The 22679-nt window shown below is 43.1% G+C and overlaps 2 protein-coding genes across 3 annotated transcripts in view; one reads left to right on the top strand and one right to left on the bottom strand.

The window, feature by feature from the left end:
* Nucleotides 1–15435, bottom strand: part of MED23 (mediator complex subunit 23) — a 45617-nt gene extending 30182 nt beyond the window's left edge. For both annotated transcript variants that reach the window (XM_079970624.1, XM_079970625.1), the window contains exons 1-10: nucleotides 15289–15435; nucleotides 12490–12521; nucleotides 12285–12372; nucleotides 6555–6679; nucleotides 6295–6406; nucleotides 5236–5334; nucleotides 4022–4123; nucleotides 3195–3264; nucleotides 2103–2215; nucleotides 309–404 (exon numbers count right to left, since the gene is read on the bottom strand). In XM_079970624.1, coding sequence (XP_079826750.1) covers nucleotides 309–404; nucleotides 2103–2215; nucleotides 3195–3264; nucleotides 4022–4123; nucleotides 5236–5334; nucleotides 6295–6406; nucleotides 6555–6679; nucleotides 12285–12372; nucleotides 12490–12521; nucleotides 15289–15339 — 888 coding nt within the window. In that variant the 5' untranslated portion in view covers nucleotides 15340–15435. The remainder of the gene's footprint in view (nucleotides 1–308; nucleotides 405–2102; nucleotides 2216–3194; nucleotides 3265–4021; nucleotides 4124–5235; nucleotides 5335–6294; nucleotides 6407–6554; nucleotides 6680–12284; nucleotides 12373–12489; nucleotides 12522–15288) is intronic.
* A 5390-nt stretch (nucleotides 15436–20825) lies between these two features.
* Nucleotides 20826–22679, top strand: part of ENPP3 (ectonucleotide pyrophosphatase/phosphodiesterase 3) — a 63862-nt gene continuing 62008 nt past the window's right edge. Inside the window, exon 1 of the mRNA XM_079970644.1 lies at nucleotides 20826–21067. Within this exon, the coding sequence (XP_079826770.1) occupies nucleotides 20951–21067 (117 nt within the window). The 5' untranslated portion in view covers nucleotides 20826–20950. The remainder of the gene's footprint in view (nucleotides 21068–22679) is intronic.

Below are 22679 nucleotides of genomic sequence, written 5' to 3'. Positions count from 1 at the left end.
ACGTTTGTCTGCCATAGGTTCAGGGTATATTTGAGGCTGGCCTTATAGGGGAAAAAAGCAATGCCAATATATATATGTATATATATATTTAAAGTCTCTACTTTTCAATTTTGAAACCTTTAAAGCAATATATAAATGATAGGAATAATTGTGCCCAATTAACCTAAAGTAATAATACTGAAGGTGGGGGGGGGGGAATCATGATCTGATCCTCAACTGTTTTGCTTAGTTAGCTATAGCAAAGAAAAAGAGAAAAGAAAAGTGCAGGTTCTATGCAAAACAAAAGGCATTACAGCACAATACAGTACCTGCTTGTTTAGACCTAGCATATTGCAGACCATATCTCTGGAATAGGGCTGCTCCAGCACATACCGCAACAAAGCAGTCTGGGGCTCAAACAGATCCTTGAAAACAAAAACAAAAAAGCATACAAATGCCAACCCTTTTGACACAAAAACATTTAACAGCTGAAATTAAGATTCCCCATCCGATTAAAGCATTACCAGCGACATACATTGAGCAGGCTCCCTTCTTCCCACTAACATTTGTATTGCATGACTCTTACTTCAGGTATCGCTTCCTCTGATGGCAGGAGTTGGGGTAAGTGATTTAATGCTCTAAGACTTAACAAGAGTCTTATTTCAGGTTATCGCCATAACTATTCTCCACCAACCCCGCCCAAATTATTACCTAGCAATACAAGAGTAGGCAATAAATGGCAGCGTTTTTAGATAGGTGGGAATGGAAGCTTTTCACAGAAGCAGAAACTCATCTTCTGTGACACAGAATTCATCACCACCGGCTTCATTTCCCAACTTGTATGAACATTCTCGCTGTCTCTCTATTCCTGCAGGTTATTTTATTCTTGCAGTCTTATTAGCATGCACTAAGAATATTTGGCTACACCTTCGATCACCTCCAACTTCACCACAGAGACAGTACGAAAAGGACCCACTTGATTTTCTGGCCGACAGATACGAACAATGGGGCACAGTGAATATGGGGACCGGGAGGAGCTAAGGTGGTCCAACACAACTTACCTTTATGTACCGCTTGCTGAATTTATGCGACAATAAAAGTGCAACACTTTTTAGCTATCACGGTGGCTTGCTTGCTACTTTTCAAAATACCTAAACACCCCAAAGCGTTTCTTGTACGGATCCGTGAGAAGTTTGGGCAAAACAGAGAACCAGAGCAGCTGCTATTTCTACCAAACTATAAGGAAACGTCACCTCCAGGAGACATTTTCCCTCAATAGCATTAGCCACTCCCTCCAGGAGGGTTCTGTTCTTTGGCAGAGTCCTCCTGTGACATCAAGAACAGTTGAGGTGGCAACACTTGCATGCTCATTAGGCAGAAATGCAACTTCCTATTATGGGTGAACCCTCACTGGATGTGCTCTGTGCAAGGAGCTTCTGAAAGCAGCTGGCAGCAATAGAGTAAAGCAGGGGAGCACATTTATCAAGCAAGAATACTGGATTTGCTTGTATATAGTTGACACGTTCAATTCAATAGCCATGTGCAAGGAGCCCAAACAGGCTTTGTTAGGGAGCCAACATTCCAGTTCCCTACCAGTCCTACTACTCTGGTGAAAGGAAGGTGTAGTAGGGCTTTGCTTTTGATTCAATGCGGCACTTCACAGATGCTCCAGGTGCACGCAAGGCCCAGCACAACTGCAGGGACAAGCCCCTCCCACCTTCACAACTCAAATTCCCGCACATCTTGCCTCGTTTCAAGCCTCCCCAAGGGCCAGCGCAAGGATCACTTTCTCACAAGTTTCCGAGCATTTGCAGAGCCAGGGTTACGTTCAGGTACACACCCCTGCTTTATAAGCTCAGTAGGGTGGAGATTTTGCAACAAGAAGAAAAACAACAACGATAACATACTCTCTCTTTTTAGGACCCTGAGAAAAAGCTGTATGTTTCTTTAGGAATCAGAACATGCAATCAATGGTCTAACCCTAAACAACATGTTAATGCATTCTCAAAATCGCATAAGCACCAGCACTTTAACCGGTCTATGTGAAAAGGTTCCACAAATTGTTCCCCCTCACATTTCTAAGTTAAAAATACGGCTTTCACATCTGTCACATGCACATATACCTTATCATATGGCAAAAGGCCTTTCAGTGGGAAACGAAGAGTTGTAGGATCCAGCTTCCATGAATTGCAAATAGCACCAGAGTTATTTACTACAGGAAGGAGACTACATCGCCCTACAGGTATTGGAAACCAAAGAGATAAACCATGAGTCACAAAGTATACCTCTCCCTAAATTTGCAAGACCTAGGATATTGTTAGCCAATTCTTTTTGTATACAATAGAAATACTAGTAATATGGCTTTGATTGTTCCATGCTTATAGGCATCTGCATGAAGTTACTACAGATGCTGCATTTTTCAAGCCCCAGGATCAATTTATTTATTTTATAAAAAAATATTTGTATACCGCCGTATCGTAAAGAACTACCAGCCGTTTACAACAATACAAAAACAGATGAGCAAATGATAAAATCAAAACAAGTTAAAAGGCAAAAAATATAATTAAAAACAAACAGCAGCAGACCATTGTGGGGGGATGTACTCTTAATTGTCTGCATAGGTCTGGCAGAATAGAAATGCTTTCAGCAGACATTTGAAAGTTGGCACAGGAGGAGCCAGCTGAATCTCTAGTGTTCTACAGGATTGGGCCAATGTCACTAAAGGCTCAGTTTCTCATTGTTCTTAACCAGGAGTCCCACCAGGAATCAGGCAGCTGCATTCAGCACCGGTTGGCCCTCCCAAATGAGACCCAAGGACAGCCCCACAGAGAGCACATTACAGTAATCTAGCCTCAAGGTTACCAATGCATGGATGACAACAATCAAGCTATCCTTATCCAGGAACCTGGGTGTAGCTGGTGAACCAGAGGAAGTTGGTAAAAGGCCCTCCTAGACACCATTGCACAAGTGGTGTCAACACTGGTTCCCACCACAATGATCAAGTTTGGAGCACTGCTCTGCTGGGCAGACTAGAACGCTTGATCCCAGAGACCACCAAGTGGCAGATTAAGGGCACGCAGGAATCAGTGGCACATCTAGCTAATCATCAGACAGGCTATCTGTATTTAAACATTATGGGCTAGAAATTGCACATTAGATCCTTCAGCTGCTGACAACAAAGCTAACATTACATTGCTATATTTAGAAACTCTTACCACAGATGGAATTTATTCTCGCTGTAGGTCTGAAGGAATCCACGAAGTCTGATACTAGGTTGCCTAACAACTTAAAAAATAAATAAAACTGGAAGTCAAATACCCAGTTGAATTTGCACCCAACAAGCAAATTACATTAACCAGTACTATGAGATTAATCCAAATGCTATAAATCTTCACCAGTAAGTTATCATAATTTGAATTAAGAACTAGGTCAGCAAAACTGGCTTCAGCCACTATCTATTATGTTATCCAAAAAAGGGCAAAGCAGTCTTTAGCCTGCCTCCTTTCAAATGTCAACAACAACATTAACTAAATCTCGTCACATTATGAACCTCCACTGTCCTTTCCTGTGTGCAAAGGAAGATAAACAAACAAGAGCAATCAACAAACATGCATAAGGGGAGAACTCTTGAGTGCAACATCAGACAATAGGATTATAAAAAGGAAATGACAGACACACATAATTTTTTTTAATGATATATAAAGGACCTATTCTTCACAAAATGAAGATGCAGTGAAATAGGAAATGCAAAGCATTTCTGTAGTTTCCTTTACAGTACAATCGTTCTAGGATGCTCTACAGTAAGTCTCAAGGAGCGATTGGTCCGAGACTAAGCTTGCCTGGATAAAACATCTGAGGTGCGTATTTGTGATAGTGACGAAATCCTTTTGATCAAGGGCTATGCTGCATGCCAAGTAAGAACTTGGCACACTGAACCTAGATGTCGTTTCCCTTCCTCTTGTAATAAACTGGTCCGATACTACTCCAGGCTTTAAGGAAATGAAGGGATTTTGTCCTTTTATATATATATCTTAAGCCTTACCCAATGTGGAAGTTTTCCTTCGGGATACAACTTTCGGATCTCTGTGACTGCAAAGTAGGCAGGTAATAAACATGCATTCCTTTCCAAAATGTAGGCAACTACCTAGGTAACAACAAAGAGAGGAAATCTGAAGAAAAAAAGCAAGTGAAACACAGTGAAATGTTGCCATATGGAGCAATCCTGTTCATGGTTCCAGCAAGCTAGTCATACCCAGACATCTGCCCCAAATTTCTGTCTTCCTCTAGCCACCGAACAAGCTCAGTCTTCATTTGATTGTGCTCCCTTACATTTTGGACTTTTATAAACTTTGCAGTTCCCCCAAGCGTTTTGTACTTGTTTTATGAGTGTAATTTTATTGTTGATTTTATGCTAACATTCCCTGCCATTATATTTTTTCTTAATGCTGGCAGTATAGAAATTTTTGCAAATAAAAATAAAATAAAGCGTGGCACTATCTGCCTTCTTGTTTCTCAGTGACCTCATTCTGGCTCTACGGCCACCAGCACTCAGCACCTGTGTTTGTTATTAGAGGGCACGGGACAGGATGGAATGGAGGGAAGGATAAAACAAGGTCAGAATGAGGAGATTTGGTTGCAATGTTTCAGACAAACAAGTTTCAGCTTTAATTTTACGCTCAAACTACGATGGGGTGCTCCGACATCTCAGAAGGTTAAAAATGGAATCGTTGAATGGATGCTAACCATCTAGATTTTTAAAGCACTTAGCACTCTTAGTTGAACACATTGAAAATAATATATCCAATATTTAAAAAAAATCTTTCAGGAAGGCTGGACAACAAGAATGTTTTTCTTCCAGCACATAACATGCTAAAGAACCACAGTGATTGGAACCAAACTTCATATTTTAATTCACTTTCTTCTTTTTTCAGTAGTTCCAATGCTTGCTTTGCATAAGGATTTGGATGTGTTGTCTGAATATCTCAAGGGACTTTTAAGAAAATCTGTTAAGGAGGTGCTACAGATACACCACTATTGCACTCTGCATCTTACACACAGAGAATAACTTTCTCTAGTAGATGCATGTCAGATAAACTTTCTCAGCGGTCTCTTTTAAGGCAACCAAAGATTAATTGGCTTTTAAACCAAATTGAAGATGTAAATTTCAAAAGCTTCCCTGAAGCCTTGTTTGACAGACGTCTGCAGTTTAAAATAACTTATTGTGTTATTGCATCCTGCACCACTTCACAACTTTACCTCTCTTGCTGCTAAAAGTTGCTGCACAACAGCAGAGCTCACTGTGTTGGGAATAGTTAGGATTTTTTCTAGGATACCCTTCAAAAGATCTCGCACACCCTATAAAAACACAGAAAAAAAATATATAGATAAAACCTGGGAAAACATAGTGTACATTTTTGAATTTTATAGAAACGGAAGATACACACACAGATATAGGAATTTTCAGTCCTTAGAATTATACTGATTGTCATCCACTTTCTTAAAGCAATGAATACCATATACACAGATTCATCCAATGGGTTCTCTTGCCACCCAAATGAGGTTGCTTGTTAGAACTACACATTGTTTCCCATGAGCTGGTAAGGAAAGCTGGTAAGGGGGTTGGACTCGATGGCCCTTGTGGTCTCTTCCAACTCTATGATTCTATGATTCTAAGTAAGCTACTGTGCATTGATTCCCCTGCTGGATGTTGGGTGTGAGTTTATCATTGTTGAATGCCTCAATTCAGCTATAAGGACCGTACACACAGCTTCCAATGCTGCACTGGAAACCAAAGTACAATGTTTGAAACCTGGTCTTACAGATCAGATATGCATGCAATGATTATGATCCACGTAATCACAGCAGTTACTATGCTGATATGCTTTGCACCTGTTTCGAGGTGATGATGAAAAGGCGTGTCCCTTATCCACTACGCATAATTATTCCTATGTGAATCGCACCAGTTTGGGAAACCCTACAATTCAAAGTAATTTTTGAGTGGTCAACTACCAACGATGTTGGCAATCAGAAAATCTGGATTAAAAACATCAGCTCAAGTCCTGGAATCATTAAGTGTCCTCAAGAAGCAATTTTTCTATCTCTGTTTCAACTCTACTCTCAACAGATATAATAAATGATAGCCTACATCATACAATTACTGAATAAGCCCAAGGTATAGCAAGGGCGATCCCAAGCCTCAGGATAAGGTAGGCATTAAATCTAAATGAACAACCTAGAAAACTTTTTGTAGCCTATAATAGCAATATAAAAAGCACAATGAAGTATTGCAACACAGAAATTTTTAAAGACCATTACCTTGTAGTCTACACCACCGATTATTTTTTGGACAAGCTTAAATGTTAGAGACCAAAGCTGTGTCCTTTCCCACTCTAGGTTGTCAGAATTTAGCAGAGATTCACAAACCATCCTGGAGAAATTGAAAACAAAAGTGAGTGATGTATTTTCTAAGAGAAGGTTGTCATACTCCAAGTATTAGTGAATATGAGGACAATCCTTAAGCACCCAATTTTCCATCATGCTTTTCCACAGGCCCAGTTTGTCTGGAAGAAACGTACCTTGGTGGAAGCAGCCCAGTCTCCACAGCCATTGCTAAACAGTCATACAGAAAAGAAATTCTTTTAGGACTATGCTGGCTATGTATGAACCTTACAATCCACTGAACACACTGTTCATGAGATTCCTGTAAAAGAAAAGATAAACATGTCAGTAATTCAGATTTCATAAACTTGAAAAGAGATTGGGAACAAGTAAATATTTACAGTAATAAAACCTCCAAGCAAGTATCTTTAATAATTCCTGTTTGTGAAGAGGATGAAAAAAGATTCTCAAAAAAAATCTCTGGAAGACCATTCAGTAAAGTCCATCACTATTAATCTAGTCAAGCAACACAGATTACTGGAAAGAAGGGGAGTTGAGAGACTGCTGAGATTTGAATTTGGGGTTGTTTCATAAGAACAGAAAGGGCCTAGGAAAGTGCAGAATGGTACGGTGGGTTCTCTCCTTCTTGCTATGCCAGCCACATGCTGGTGTAGCTCAGGGGTCCAATGGCAAGGCCCCTTGGGGGATCTGCAAGGCTTAGAATCAAATGAATTTGAAGCCTCCAATGGGCCTCCTTACACTCCATTTTGGGGTCTTTCCCCTGTCTACTGCTGGTAGAACTGCCAGCAGGAGCTTCCTGGCCACTTGTGCAGAGCTAGTTTAGGAACAAAATGTGAGTAAGTGGGTATCCGATAGAGGTGTATAAAATTGTGCAAGATGCGGGAAAAGTGAATGGAAAGAATTTTTTCTATCTCTCTCCTGACACTAGAACTCAGGGTCATCCAATGAAGCTGAACTCATAGAGTTGGAAGAGACCACAAGGGCCATCGAGTCCAACCCCCTGCCAAGCAGGAAACACCATCAGAGCACTCCTGACATATGGTTGTCAAGCCTCTGCTTAAAGACCTCCAAAGAAGGAGACTCCACCACACTCCTTGGCAGCAAATTCCACTGTCGAACAGCTCTTACTGTCAGGAAGTTCTTCCTAATGTTTAGGTGGAATCTTCTTTCTTGTAGTTTGGAGCCATTGCTCCGTGTCCGCTTTTCTGGAGCAGCAGAAAACAACCTTTCTCCCTCCTCTATGTGACATCCTTTTATATATTTGAACATGGCTATCATATCACCCCTTAACCTCCTCTTCTCCAGGCTAAACATGCCCAGCTCCCTTAGCCGTTCCTCATAAGGCATCGTTTCCAGGCCTTTGACCATTTTGGTTGCCCTCCTCTGGACACGTTCCAGTTTGTCAGTGTCCTTCTTGAACTGTGGTGCCCAGAACTGGACACAGTACTTCAGGTGAAGTCTGACCAGAGCAGAATGCAGTGGCACTATTACTTCCCTTGATCTAGATGCTATACTCCTATTGATGCAGCCCAGAATTACATTGGCTTTTTTAGCTGCCGCGTCACACTGTTGGCTCACGTCAAGTTTGTGGTCAACCAAGACTCCTAGATCCTTTTCACATGTACTGCTCTCAAGCCAGGTGTCACCCATCTTGTATTTGTGCCTCTCATTTTTTTTGCCCAAGTGCAATACTTTACATTTCTCCCTGTTAAAATTCATCTTGTTTGTTTTGGCCCAGTTCTCTAATCTGTCAAAGTCATTTTGAAGTGTGATCCTGTCCTCTGGGGTGTTAGCCACCCCTCCCAGTTTGGTGTCATCTGCAAATTTGATCAAGATGCCTTGAGTCCATCATCCAAGTCGTTGATAAAGATGTTGAATAAGACCGGGCCCAAGACAGAACCCTGTGGCACCCCACTAGTCACTCTTCTCCAGGATGAAGAGGAACCATTGATGAGCACCCTTTGGGTTTGGTCAGTCAGCCAGTTACAAATCCACTGAGTGGTAGCATAGTCAAGACCGCATTTTACCAGCTTCTTTACAGGAATATCATGGGGCACCTTGTCAAATTGCCTTGCTGAAATCAAGGTAGGCTACATCCACTGTGTTCCTTTCATCTACCAGGGTTGTAATTCTGTCAAAAAACGAGATCAGGTTAGTCTGACATGACTTATTTTTCAGAAATCCATGCTGACTATTGGTGATCACAGCATTCCTTTCTAGGTGCTCACAGACTGTTTGCTTAATGATCTGCTCCAGAATCTTCCCTGGTATTGATGTCAGACTGACTGGGCGGTAATTATTTGGGTCCTCTCTTTTCCCCTTTTTGAAAATAGGGACAACATTTGCCCTCCTCCAGTCTGCCGGGACTTCGCCTGTTCTCCAGGAATTCTCAAAGATGACTGCCAGTGGTTCTGAGATCACATCTGCCAGTTCTTTTAATACTCTTGGATGCAGTTCATCTGGCCCTGGAGACTTGAATACATCTAGTCTAGCCAAGTATTCTTGTATTATCTCCTTAGTTATTCTGGGCTGTGTTTCCTCTACTGAATCATTTGCTCCAAATTCTTCAGGTCGGGCATTGTTTTCTTTATCGGAGAAGACTGAGGCAAAGAAGGCATTGAGGAGTTCAGCCCTTTCTGTGTCCCCTGTTTGCATTTCACCATCTTCTCCTCTGAGTGACCCCACGGTTTCTTTGTTCTTCCTTTTGCTACGAACATACCCATAAAAGCCTTTTTTGTTGCTTTTAACCTCTCTAGCAAGCCTGAGTTCATTCTGTGCTTTAGCTTTTCTGACTTTGTGTCTACACGTGCTGGCTATTTGTTTGAATTCTTCTTTGGTGGTTTCCCCCCTTTTCCATTTTTTGTACACATGCTTTTTTAATCTTAACTCAGTTAAAAGTTCTTTAGATAGCCACCCTGGCTTATTTAGGCACCTTCCATGTTTCCGTCTCATTGGTATTGCCTGAAGTTGTGCTTTTACTATCTCCCTCTTAACAAACTCCCAGCCATCATGAACTCCCTTTCCTTTTAGTATTACTGTCCATGGGATCTCACCCAGCACTTCCCTAAGTTTTATGAAGTCGGCTTTCTTAAAGTCAAGAAATTGAGTCCTAGTATGCTTGGCTGCTCCTTTCCGCTGTATAGTAAACTTCAGAAGAGCATGATCACTCGCGCCTAATGATCCTTCCACTTCTACCCCACTAACCAGGTCATCAACATTGGTTAGGACCAGATCTAAAATGGCTGTTCCTCTTGTTGCTTCTCCCACTTTCTGGACAACGAAGTTGTCTGCAAGGCCAGTGAGGAATCTGTTTGACCTTATGCTCTTGGCTGAGTTTGACATCCAACAAATATCCGGGTAATTGAAGTCCCCCATTACTACTATCTCCCTTCCTTTTGCATGCTTGGCCATCTGTTCCAGGAAGGCATCATCTATGTCCTCTGTTTGGCTTGGGGATCTATAGTAAACTCCCACAATGAGGTCCCTGTTATTCTTCTCTCCCTTAATTTTGACCCAAATGCTCTCACTTTGGCTTTGAGGTTCTAAATCTTGGATCTCTTCACAGGTATACACATCCCTGACATATAACGCCACTCTTCCTCCTTTCTTGTCTGGTCTGTTTCTCTGAAATAGATTGTATCCCTCCACTATTACATTCCAGTCGTGGGACTTATCCCACCAGGTTTCAGTGATGCCTATTATGTCATATTTAGTTTGCTGTACCAAGAGCTCAAGCTCATCTTGTTTATTTCTCATGCTTTGTGCATTAGTGTACAGACACTGAAGTCCATTAATCATTCCCCCGTGTCTCTTATTTAAGGATTTTTTCCTCCCACCACTAGGTCTGCGTGCTGTTTGCTCCATTTGGTCTATGACATTTGGATGATCATCTTCATCAATTGATAGACTCCTACCTGCAGGAGCACTGTCTCCCTCCCCCACATTAGTCAGTAGCCCTCCTGATGAGGGTTCTGAGATTTTTGGCAAAAACATTCCTCCCAACAGTTGTGAGATGCAGCCCATCGCTTGCCAGAAGTCCATCTTCAAGAAACTGCTGTCCGTGATCTAAGAATACAAACCGTTCCTGTTTACACCATTTGCGAAGCCAGATGTTCACTTCCACTATTTTTCCCTCTCTCCCTGGGCCACGTCGTTCAACTGGGAGGACAGATGAGATGACAATTTGTGCATTTAATTGCTTCAATTTCCTGCCCAGAGCCTCGTAGTCTCCTTTGATCTTCTGGTGGCTATTGCTTGCAGTGTCATTGGTTCCCACATGAACCAAGAGGAAGGGGTATTTGTCAGTGGGTTTTATGATTCCTTGCAGTCGTTCAGTTACATCTTGGATCTTAGCCCCGGAGAGACAGCACACTTCCCGAGACATCTTGTCAGGCCCACAGATCACTGCTTCTGTTCCCCTCAGTAGGGAATCCCCTATCACCACTACACGCCTCCTCTTAGGTTTGGTCGGGGTTCTTCCGTGAGCTGTCCGTTCCAAGGACGCCTGCACATTCCCTGAGGACTGACTTTGCTGCTCGTCTTCATATACCTGATCGACTGTAATGAGGGAGAGATCCTCAAATGGAGTCTGCTCTTCGTCTTCCATGCCAGGGGAGAGGACCTCAAAGCAATTGTGTATTTCTAAACAATCAGAGCGAACCCTGGGCCTCCTTCTTCTTTGAGTCACGTTTCTCCATATATCTGGCTCCTGTGTTGGTGAACTAGCCTCCTTCTCAGGGGAGTCCCCTGTCTCCTCCTTGGTGGAGACGGTGTGCTCTGTTGCTTCCAAGAAGAGCTCCAGCTCTCTAATTCTTTGGAGCGTAGCTACACGTTCCTCCAGTTGCTGGACTTTGTCTTTTAAGAGGGCAATCAACATGCAATTGCTGCAGGTAAAGCTGCCTGCAACCTTTGGCAAGATGGCAAACATTGCGCAGGAACCGCAGGCGACTGCAGCTGTTCCCTCACCCTCCATCTTGAGAACGTGTCGTTGGGGGTGGCTACAGCGGTCCTCCATCATAAAAAGCGTGAAGACAGGACAAATAACTCCCCCCCCAAAAAACCTAGGTCTCCCCCAACAAACGTTTGAGACTAGCTCCCCTAAATCTACAAGATGGATCAAACTGCGCGCGCCTCCCACAGCTAATCACCTGCCTCAACAGAAACCCTGCCCCCTCTGACCCTTGCACAGGGAGAGCAGCTAATCAGCCACAAAGAAACACACACACACACCAGAAAACCCTTTTTGCTCCTTCTTCAGCTGCTGCCCTGCAAGCTCATGAAGTTCACTATCCCAATATATAATAATGGCCACAAACTTGGATGATTTTTAAAGGGAATTTGACAAATTAATTGAGGATAAGGCTATCAGTGAGTACTAGCTTTGATGGCTGTGTACTATCTATTGGAGGCATTATGCCTTTGCACACCAGTTGCTGGGAATCACAAGTGGGGAGAGTACTGTTGCATTTACGTCCTGCTTATGTGCCACAGGCATCTCTTGGGCCACTTGAGAACAGGATGCTGGACTAGATAGACCTTTGGTCTGATCCAGAAGATCAGTGATCTTGTATTCTTATATTCCTGCTAAGCCCAACATATGAGCAGAAACCAGGAACAGCAGCTTATAAAGCAGAACTGGCTGGGTGGTGCACAGAGACCCTAAGACAACATTCTGGCATCTTAAAAAAAACACAGCACACCCTATTAATTAGCTGAACTTCAGGACCTGCCTGTGGCTTTTAACTACTGGAAGCTATCTGAGATCTCTAAACAGCAGAAATTCCACTCACAGAGTTACTGGCATTATTGTATAGAATTATGAAAACCTGATCTGTAAGTTGATGAATTGCTTTGGGAAGCTTTGGGTGTTGTTTCTAAAAAATGTCAGCAACAGATGGATTACTCACCTGAGAAAGATTGCTCCAGAACTGCCTAAAGGCTCCCAAGCAACTGATCAATTTGGTTCTCTCATCTTCAGGAGTGTCCATAAACATGCTGTAGAAAATAAAACCACAATTATTATTTTTTTTTTGGGGGGGGGGACACATTCCATCATCAGAAAATACAACAAATGTTTGCTATCATGCAAGCAAATAGTTTCAGTGGACTTACCCAGGAAAGGCTTCCTCTATGACCTCTGTTTTCTACAAAGAGGAAAAAACAAAACAAGTTCTTGATGACAAACGAAACTTGGCTTCTCCCCTACATTTTCTCTACCCTATGTTAATTCAAAGGCTCCACAGTAACTTGGGGAAGCAAAGTCATCAACTAATCAAAAATGTAACTGCTGAAATGAAAATAAGCCACAAGAAAAATGAATGCTAAAAGATCCAGGCAGAAAGAGAGGCCTTAACAATTTTTATACCTATACTCCACTTTTCAGACACTACTGGTTCCCAAAGAGGCTTAAAATAAAAATTTGCATAAATGAAAATAATATACTGTTGTCAGTATCAAATGCTGAAAATAACAGAAGAAGGTTAAGTTTCCATATCTTGATGCTTTATTAATCAAACACACAACAGCAGCCTTTTACACTACTAGTAGCACTAGTCTGTCTCTGACTCTTAGTGGTCAACATCTGAAGCCTGTAGATTTGCATCCTGTAATCCTGTATACTTTTACCAAAATATTCAGCTTGCTTCATCAAGCCTAGACCGTAAGTGTGGACTGCAGAATCCAAGCAGTGTTAGAAATTGAGATATTAAAGCTAGGAGCTAAATGGCACCTTAAAACTAGGTGTGCTTTTTTATAAAAAGAAGACAAAGCTGAAAATGAATGAATGAATGAATGAATGAACTGTAGCTAAAATATTATGTTCATTTTTCATGGGGTCTAGTTCTTCTCCTGCCCACCCCTCAATATTCTTTTTTTTAAAGTATTTTTTTATTGTTTTCCTTAATTATTCTTTTCCAACAAATTGTAAAAACACCATACATTCCCTTTGACTCTGCCGAGTCGCGACCCCCCTCCTTCCCCACCACTGGTATATTTAACCCCTTTCCATCACGGACATCATTATCATATTAGTACTATTATACATTGGAGGTATTATGCCAATCCTGCTAGTGTCTTGACCTCTTTACAATTCTTCTTTAAATATTCAATAAATTTACTCCAGTTATTTTGGTATCTTTGATCTTCCTGGTCCCTGATCCTCCCTGACAGTTTGGCAAGTTCTGCATATTCTGTCAACTTCACCTGCCACTCCTGGATAGTTGGTATATCTTGTACTTTCCATCTTTGGGCCCAAAGCCCACCCCTCAATATTCTTAAGAGGGTCTCTTCTCCAGAGAGTAGCTAGAAGTGGGGAGGCAGAAATTTCCACTCTGCAGTTTTAATCTGAAATCTTAGGTGCAGTATTGCGCCCAGAGCTCAGAAACTGCTCACAATAATGAAATTCCCTGTTGCAAAATGCGCCTAGAACAATGGGAGTTTTGAAAATTCTGCAACTAGAGTGGTGCTTCTGCGCAAGTGCAGAGCGTGATAGAGCGCTTCTGCGCATGCGGTGGGTTTGCCGCGTTCGCAAGCCGAAAAGACGCAACATGAACCTAACGCAACAATAGGCATGACTGTACTATAATAAAGTTCAGTAGATAGCATACCATACAACAGGGATGTCAAACTGGATCCTGCCAATGGGTCTGTCCCTTATGTCCCTCACACCATCCAAAGTTTGCTGTTAATCACATAACATCATAATAATGTCAGGTGATCTGTGTTGGCAGTGAAAAAGCCTCAACAGTCAGCTGACCATCCGGGCTTGCAAAGTGCAATGCACAGTGCTATGCAAACTCCATCAACTGATTGTCAGCACTCACAAAAAAACTGCAAAGAACCACCTTTGGTCCAGCAAGGTCTTTACCTGTCTCACACCACCTTTGAAGCCCACCACCTTCCAAGGGAGTCCATTCCACTGTCATAAAATTCTTCCCGATATCTCCTTTTGGGTGCTCCTAACCAAAATCAGCACTGCTTTATGAACCCGTCCCTTCAATAGATAGCATCCAAAAAGCATCATACTCCAGCCCCAGCCTTCTACCCCAGAGACATTCTTGGCCTTACAACCACTCCACTTTGTCCACATAGTGTCATTATGTAGCCTTGTATTTAACAACCTGCAGGGCAAGCAGGAATTCCATGCAGGTGAGGGGGATGATGGAGGAGGGAATAATTTCATCCACAACCAGCATGGAAATGCAGTGGGCTAAGTATTATGATTATGATTATGATTACCTTAAGAAGCTAGTAGCCTGTGCTTCCATGGTGGTTATAGAGTGGGCATCTCTCCACAACAGCCTGCATGGAAATGCTAGTAGCCTTATCGTTTTCTTTTTTAAAAGGGTAGTAGTCCTTATCCAAAAGCCGTTTTCAGGCATTCATCCAGGACGCATGCATACGTGCAAGTTCCCGATGCTTGTAAGTACGATCAACCAGATATGTTTGCAAGTCCTCTTCAGACTTCCATGTTGAAAACACACACGTCAGGGTAGGTGGAGATCACCTCAGTAACATAGTAACATAGGCTAACATGTGCAGCCCATCCTTTTAAACCTTTGCATGCGTCCAGAGCGAATATTTTTGGGGTTGGCTCCGAGCGAAGCTCCCTGCGTTGTTCTGGTTGGGAGAGAGCGCCACTGGAGCTGCGCCCCGCCTTCCTCTCTCCTGGCAACCTGTGGCCCTCCGTGGATGCGACTGGCCTCCGGCTCCCCGTCAGCCAACACGGCCGCTGGTCAGGGGCGCTGGAGCCCGGCAGCATCCACGGAGGGGCCCTTCCCTGCCCCCGGCACCGCTGCTGCGCTTCCCTTCCACGACACGGGTCTTGCCCGCCTCAGCCCACCAGCGCCTTCCTTCCGACGACACGCAGCCACCCACTGTCCACGCGAGCAGCTTGGAGCCGCGGGAACTCACCACCACCTCCTCAAAGATGCTCTGGAGCTGCGTCTCCATCGGGACCGCCATGACGCCGGCGGAGGAGGAGGAGGCCTCCTCTTTCGCTAGGAGCCGGCCGGAAACAAGGAAACTGCAGAGCGGCGCACCGGAAGCCGCTTTCTTTCGTATCCGGGTCGCCGGCGCAGCTGCGGCGTTTCGGTTCCGGAACCGCGAGCTCCAGCCTGGCGAGGGAGGCGGCGGGGCTCTTTCGGCTGGGCCAGGGATGCGAAGCCGGTCCCGGGTGGGTGGGCTCGAAAGGGGGGTCCGCCGAGTTCCCTGGAACTCGCTCTCAGGTAGACGGGCCGCCGCCTCGTTCTGCAACCTGTTCCTAGGCAGGTTCCCTGGGCTCGCCGGGAATTTCCCGCAGAACTTTTATTACATTATTCTTAGACTTATGAGTGGTTATTCGGGAGTAAATGCTAGCCAGCAGCCACCGTGTGACGCAAATCGAGGCTGTCTCACGCCACTGAGAAAAAGCTCTGCCGATGTGCCAAGCGGGGGACATTTCTACGGAGAGAGGAGATAGGGGAATGTAAGAAGATGCCCGGCCTGCAGAGTTGCCATGCCGGCTTGACCTTAGTATACAAGAAACACGCGGAGAACAACTGGGCCTCGGCTCAGTACAGTGGTACCTCGGGTTACAGACGCTTCGGGTTACAGACTCCGCTAACCCAGAAATAGTACCTTGGATTAAGAACTTTGCTTCAGGATGAGAACAGAAAAAATCTCATGACGGCGGCAGCGGGAGGCCCCAGTAGCTAAAGTGGTGCTTCAGGTTAAGAACAGTTTCAGGTTAAAAACGGACCTCCAGAACGAATTAAGTACTTAACCTGAGGTACCACTGTATCTCCACCCCCATTGTTCTGCCCGGACACTGAGGTCCTCCTCCGAGGGCCTTCTGGCGGTTCCCTCATTGTGAGAAGTGAGGTTACAAGGAACCAGGCAGAGGAGCTTCTCAGTAGCGGTGCCCACCCTGTGGAACGCCCTCCCACCAGATGTCAAGGAAATAAACAACTACAGTCATACCTCATGTTATATCTGCTTCATTTTATGTTCTTTCAGTTTACATCCTGCGGCGACCTGGAAATACCAGAAAGGGTTACTTCCAGGTTTTTCCGCTTGCGCATGCGCAGAAGTGCAAAATGTTGTCATGCGCAGAAGTGGCAAATCACCCCCGTTCGCAACCAGAGGTACCACTGTATCCTGCTTCTGTAAGACATCTGAAGGCAGCCCTGTTTAGGGAAGTTTTTAATGTTTGATGTTTTATTCTGTTTTTAGTGTTCTGTTGGGAGCCGCCCAGAGTGGCTGGGGAAACCCAGCCAGATGGGCGGGGTAGAAATAATAAAGTATTGTTGTTATTGTTGTTGTTATTATTATTATTAAAGCGATTGATCGACATAAGGGTTTAAGGACAAAACATATAATACAGAGGAATGCACTTGACCAGCGATTTGCTTTATACTTTCATTACATCAGTATTTTCTTATTATAAAATACGTATGCTTGGAATGCTAACAGTTCACAGGTTAGGAGGTGCAATACTTGCTTGTCATATTTACAACTTCATAACTATATGAAAATGATGTACAGATGGTATATCATACCAGTACAAATAGCAAAAATGTACAAAACCATGTCAAATATATGCTGGAAATGTAAAGAAAAAGAAGGTACTTTTTATTATATGTTGTGGGAATGTAGAGAAGTTTAAAAAAAATTGGGAAATGATATAAAATGAATTGAAAAAAAATGTTTAAAGGGATTGTAGGACAAGACCTTATTAAAGTAGAATTTCATGGGCAATTTTTCCATTTCAAGTGTTTCTGTTTAAAATTGTAATAAACATCAAAACAGGAGTGGGTATCACTATGGCTTGGAATATACTCCCAACCATAAGAAATCCAGGTACCAGAAAGACAGTACTTCAGGTCTGCGCTGTGATGTACCAGTTCCAATGGAGCTTAGCAGCAGTGTGCTATATCCAAGGCTGCTGTCCCACCTGCACAATATATTTCAGTTTGCTCAATGAAACTTCCCCTTTTAGCCCCTTAGCAGCCTGCATGCACCCTCAAAATCTGCTGTAGAGGGTTGGGGGACTATCCAGCACTGATAACTCTGCTTATGCAGTGTGGGATACAGTCCATTGTATTTTAACATTGTGTATTTGATGAGTCCCGTGTTTTTTGTTTTTGCAGTTCCAGGCAAAAACAGGAGTCCCTTGTGGTTGCTATGCTTGGTTGGTTGGTAGACTGCAGCTGGCCCTGAAAGCAACTAGTTGGCTCAAAGTAGATGTGGGCATCCTATTACAGCCACCTTCTCTTCTGGGCTACCTTCTGCTGACTCCAGGGCCAGAGGCAAAAGTTGGCACATCTACAAATGTGAATGTGAGCTTTGAATGGTGGCTAATTCCTACACTTGCACTTTCCTTTCCATCCCTAATCCATAAGTAAGAAGCATGATCAGAACTGAAGGATACAATTTATCCAGGCAAAAAGCCCCAAGGAAGACTTTTTGATCTTTAAGTTGCTCTCTTAGCTTTTCTGGCTGAAGGGTGTGGTAGAAATGAATTAATGAATAAACAAACAAACAAACAAACAGGTAAGTCCTGGAGGAAGGGAAAACTTCATGAAGGCTGCAAAGCAGGTCTGGTAAGGGGCAATGCTGCTGAGAGGGTGCAGCCTGGGGAGAGTCTAGAGGGCTACATTTTCCCACTGGGCCTGAGGGTCCTCATCCCTGGCCTAGAGCAGGCTTCATCTGATGAGTGATGTGATTGACATGAGTTAATAAGCCCTTGCTTGATGGAAACCAAAAGCTTGTGCAGCCTAGTACAAATAACATTGGAATAAGTCACATCAGAAGTGTTTGTGAAATTAAATGTCCTTCCATGCTAATATTTCCATTGACGTGTTTATCCAGCGATAATACTAATGGCTTTGAGTATACCACTAATGTTAACAGTTATTTGCACAAATGAGTTGACAAAGAGTGCATCTGAAAAAGTTCCAACACTTACTGCATAAAACAGGCATGTGCCTGAAATGGGGGATATAAATCCATTCAACAGCACAAACTGGCTTTGTGCTGATGTTTTACCGGTGTCAAACAGATAGGTTGACAGCTCTAATCTATGCATGTTTATGAAGAAGTCCAACTATGCTAGCTGAGGCTTAGTTCTAGGTAGGAATTTACAGCCTTAAACTAACATCCTTTGGGGTTTCAAACTCTCATGTAAATTTATATCATAGAAAAGGCAGAGTTAACACTTTTCATTAGTATTTTCTGCTTTTCAGGAAAGATAGAACAATTAGATGGGCCCCACCTGTCCCTGTTAATACTTATGCCTGAAAATAAATGGTTAATTTTCTTGTTTATATAATTAATGCTTGAACAGAAAATGTTATGTTACATTGCCTTTTGACCTTTAAAATCTTGGCATATGTAGTTGTAATGTTTTATGGCTTATCTTGATCTAATTGTTTCCTGCATTAGAGAGTTAATTGCTCATCTGGTGTTTGTAGATAACGTGGTTTTACTCTTGTTCCTTCATTTTAAAAATAGTTTTTGCCTATTTCTTAATGAGGAAGAGCCCCTGCTGGATCAGACCAAATCTAATCTGGCATCCTGTTTCCCACAGCGGCCAAGCAGCAGCCTATGGATAGCTTGTAAGCAGAACTTGATGGCAATAATTCTTTCCTATTGTTTCCCAGTAGGTTGTTCAACCGAAAGTGTCACGTTCAACAGTGATTATTTATGTAGTGGGAATTTCTATTCTTTGTTACTGGCTGAAAACTTATGGAGAACAAACATTAACACTGCATAAACAAGACCTACTTGTACTTCATTAATCTAGACTGGACTGGATGATATTAAGACCTAAATTTATATGGAGTACCGGTATATATCTGAATACAAACTAATCTTTACCCTTGCATGCCGTGGTCTTTTGGTCCCGTTGTTTCCAGCTGTTGTTTTTTTCTCTGCATACTTACAGACGAAGTGGACTCTGGTCTGTGAAGATTAAATATCTTGTGTTTTATTACTCCAATACATAACAATAATCTCAATTTATCAATAAAGCAATTTCTGAGTGGTCTTCCGTCCCTTACATTATGTTTCTCAATTTTACCATTTGCACCTTTTCCACACCCTTGAAATCCGGTCCTCCAATGTGGGGGGATTAATTTCCTCCTAGTTGTGGTTAATTTCTATTTGGGCAGCTGCAATTAGATATATCACCATCTTTCTATCTTCTGAGACACAAGTCTTAAACGTAGTCAAAGATGATCACAAAAGGGTCTTCTGACATATGAACTCCTATTATGGCCATCCAAAAAGATCTTATTCTTGGACAAGACTAGAATCTGTGCAACATAGCCACATTGCTCATGTTTCATCTACAGCATACCTTGCTTGAACCTGGATAGATATGGATGATCTTCCTGAATGGATTTAAGCGGAGAACAAATGTGTACCCATTTTCCTTCAAAACTAGTGCTTATGGTTTGCCTTGGAACATATAACTATAGCCACCACCAAGTGTCCATTGGCATTTCAAGTCCTAAATCCCCTTCTGTTTAACAGCATAAGTATTGAGCGATGTATCCATCACCTTCAAAGGTTAGATGGCTGGTGTGGTGTGGTGCTTAAAGTGTGAGACTAAGCTCAAACCTCAGAGTTGGGAAGGGCCGTAGCTCAACGGTAGAACATCTCCTTTCCAGGTAGAAGGTCCTAGGTTGAAGCCTACCCTAGCATTTCCAGCTAGGGCTTGTAATGTCCCCTGTCTGAAACCCTGTAGAGCTGTTGACAGTCAGTGTAGACAATACACCAATGGTTTGACAGCATAAAGCAGCTTCCTTGGTTCCTCAGCCTTGATGCCCTGTCATCAGCTATTGTCCTAGGCTACTGGGAAGATCAGGATATTATTTATTAAATTGATATACCACCCATCACCTCAAGATCACAGAGCAAGTCTAAATGTAATAATAGTAAATAATGCACCCAGATGGTGGACTTTTCTGGGAACTGATTTAAAATCCTGCTTTTTAAAAAGATGCTGTTGTTATTGGTATATGTTCCTGTTACTCTGTTTGTTTTAAATGAATGCTTAGATGCCTTGTGGCAGAAAGGCAGTGTATTGTTTCTTCGTTGGTTTATTAGATTTCTTACCCACCCTTCACCAAAAGGTCCCAGGGCAGGTTACAGCAATATAGGTATATTTTACTTAAATAATGAAAACCCTAAAGCATCCACTCATTGCTTCTTTCACCTTGCCCAAATAGAAGTAGTTTCACTTTCCAGGGTTACTGTGAAAACAATGATCAATTCTGATTCAAGTAATACTGTTTGAGTATTACCAAATCCCCATTGCATTACTTAGTTAAGTGCCACTTGCTTTTTTGCCTCTAAGAACACCGCTATGTTGTTTTTTTCCTTTGAATGTCACATATCAAAACGCCAGAATGTTACTGGAAGTATGTGCTTCCTTTGAATTCGCTGGCTCCAGAGTTCTGATTGCTTCCTCATGTCACAGCATCAAGGACTCTGAACTCATTCACACGCTTGGGGTGCAGCAGAGCTATAAGGGCAGAGGCCAAAAGGGAGAAAACAAAGTTGCACAGATAACTGTCTGGAAAGCTGAAAAATGAGCTCTGCTCATGAAACAAAAATAAGGGGGGACAGCAGGATGGAGCTGATGAGCTCAGAAACAGAGGACGTTGTTAAGAGGAGCACTCTTAAGAAATACCAGATACTTTGTGCAGTAAGTATTGCCCTTTGCTTCCTTTTCAAACTTTTAATGTTAAGGTTTGTTGCATTATTGGCTCAAGTTTCATTATGTTTTAACGGTGTAAACTTTCCACGGACCATTGGAAATTTCCTGGCAGGGCATGGCAGAATAGATAAAACTGTCGTTTTAACAGACCAACAACTCTTGTTGATGTTCTCAGCTCACAGTCTGCTAAAAGGCGGATACGAATGCCTGACTTTTTCAAAGTTGATGAAAGAAATCCTGGCCCCTCAGCTGCAATATTGGGTAAAAAATAGTAGGCATTTGTGGCTGCTTTCTGTTATTTATTTTGTTCACAGCCCACTCTATCCTAGTGGCTCATGGTAGCTATATCCCAGTCTGAGTTAACCAGAGCATGTAAGAACTAAATAATAGAAAAAGATGTGTTCTGAAATACAGGGAGGATTGAACCGATGACAACAGGTTTTTAATTTTTAGTTGCATTGCTTGTTGTTTGCCCCCTTGGCTCCTTGGGAGAAAGGATGGAATTGAAATGTAATAGGAGTAATAATACTCCGGGTGGTAATGGCAGTCCAAGGTTCCAGGCAAGGGACTGCAGATCACCTGCTAGCTAAACTTTTTATACGGCGATACCATGGATTATACCTGAGACCTTCTGAGTGCAAGAAACATGCACTTCCATGTTTCTGCATTGCAGTGGGTTGGACTAGATGACCCTTGGAGTCACTTCCAACTGTGATTCTATGTTTCTATAACTCCCTTCCCCAATGCCAATGCCCATGGAAATACAATGTGCATCTCCCAGGTTCTAAATCAGGGAGCAAATAGTTGGGAAAATGTTAGGCAACAAGTGTTATTTAGCTTCCGTCATGGTGTTCCACTGTGCCAGATGCGGTTTAGTCATGCTGGCCACATAACCTGGAAAACTTTGGACAAATGCCAGCTCCCTCAGCCTGAAGCACCAAACCTCAAGCTTGACTGGACTTCACCGTCCAGGGATCCTTTACCTTTATCTAGGCAAGGCTTCCTCAACCTCGGCCCTCCAGATGTTTTGAGACCCCAGTACCCATCATCCCTGACCTCTGGTCCTAGCTAGGGATCATGGGAGTTGTAGGCCAAAAACATCTGAAGGGCTGAGGTTGAGGAAGTCTGATCTAGGCAATTTTATTGTGACAGCTTGTCATGGACTTGTTGGTAGCAGAGGCATGGTAGGAGGAACCAGCTGGGGAACAACCATGGGAAGAAGGCTTGGAGCTTGGGGAGTGGTAGTGAGGCAATGATGAGTGGTAAGAGAGAGAAGATGCAGAAGAGGAGGTGTTGGAAGCTGAAGCGGTAACAGGGCTTAGTGAGCTGGGAGAGTCTGGCAGAGAAAAGTCCAGAATCAGAGGCAGAAGCTGAAGTAGGAGTGTGGAATGAGGGTGGACAACATGCAGAGAGTCAGGTGGGTGTCACAGGTGTCTCCCTTTCCTGCTGCAACAAGCTCCCCTCCCCACTTATCTCCCAGAACCAGAAGAGGCATGAAAATGGAGGAGAAGAGTTTGGCTGCCTACAGGTGCAGTCTCCAGTTGCTTGGAAAAAGGCCTGGAGAGGAGGGGACTTAAACAGCTGTGGGGAGGTGGGGACT

This window comes from Podarcis cretensis (genome assembly GCF_951804945.1).
Source record: "Podarcis cretensis genome assembly, chromosome: 3".
NCBI classification, from domain to species: domain Eukaryota; kingdom Metazoa; phylum Chordata; class Lepidosauria; order Squamata; family Lacertidae; genus Podarcis; species Podarcis cretensis.
This window is presented reverse-complemented; position numbering and strand designations above follow the sequence as displayed.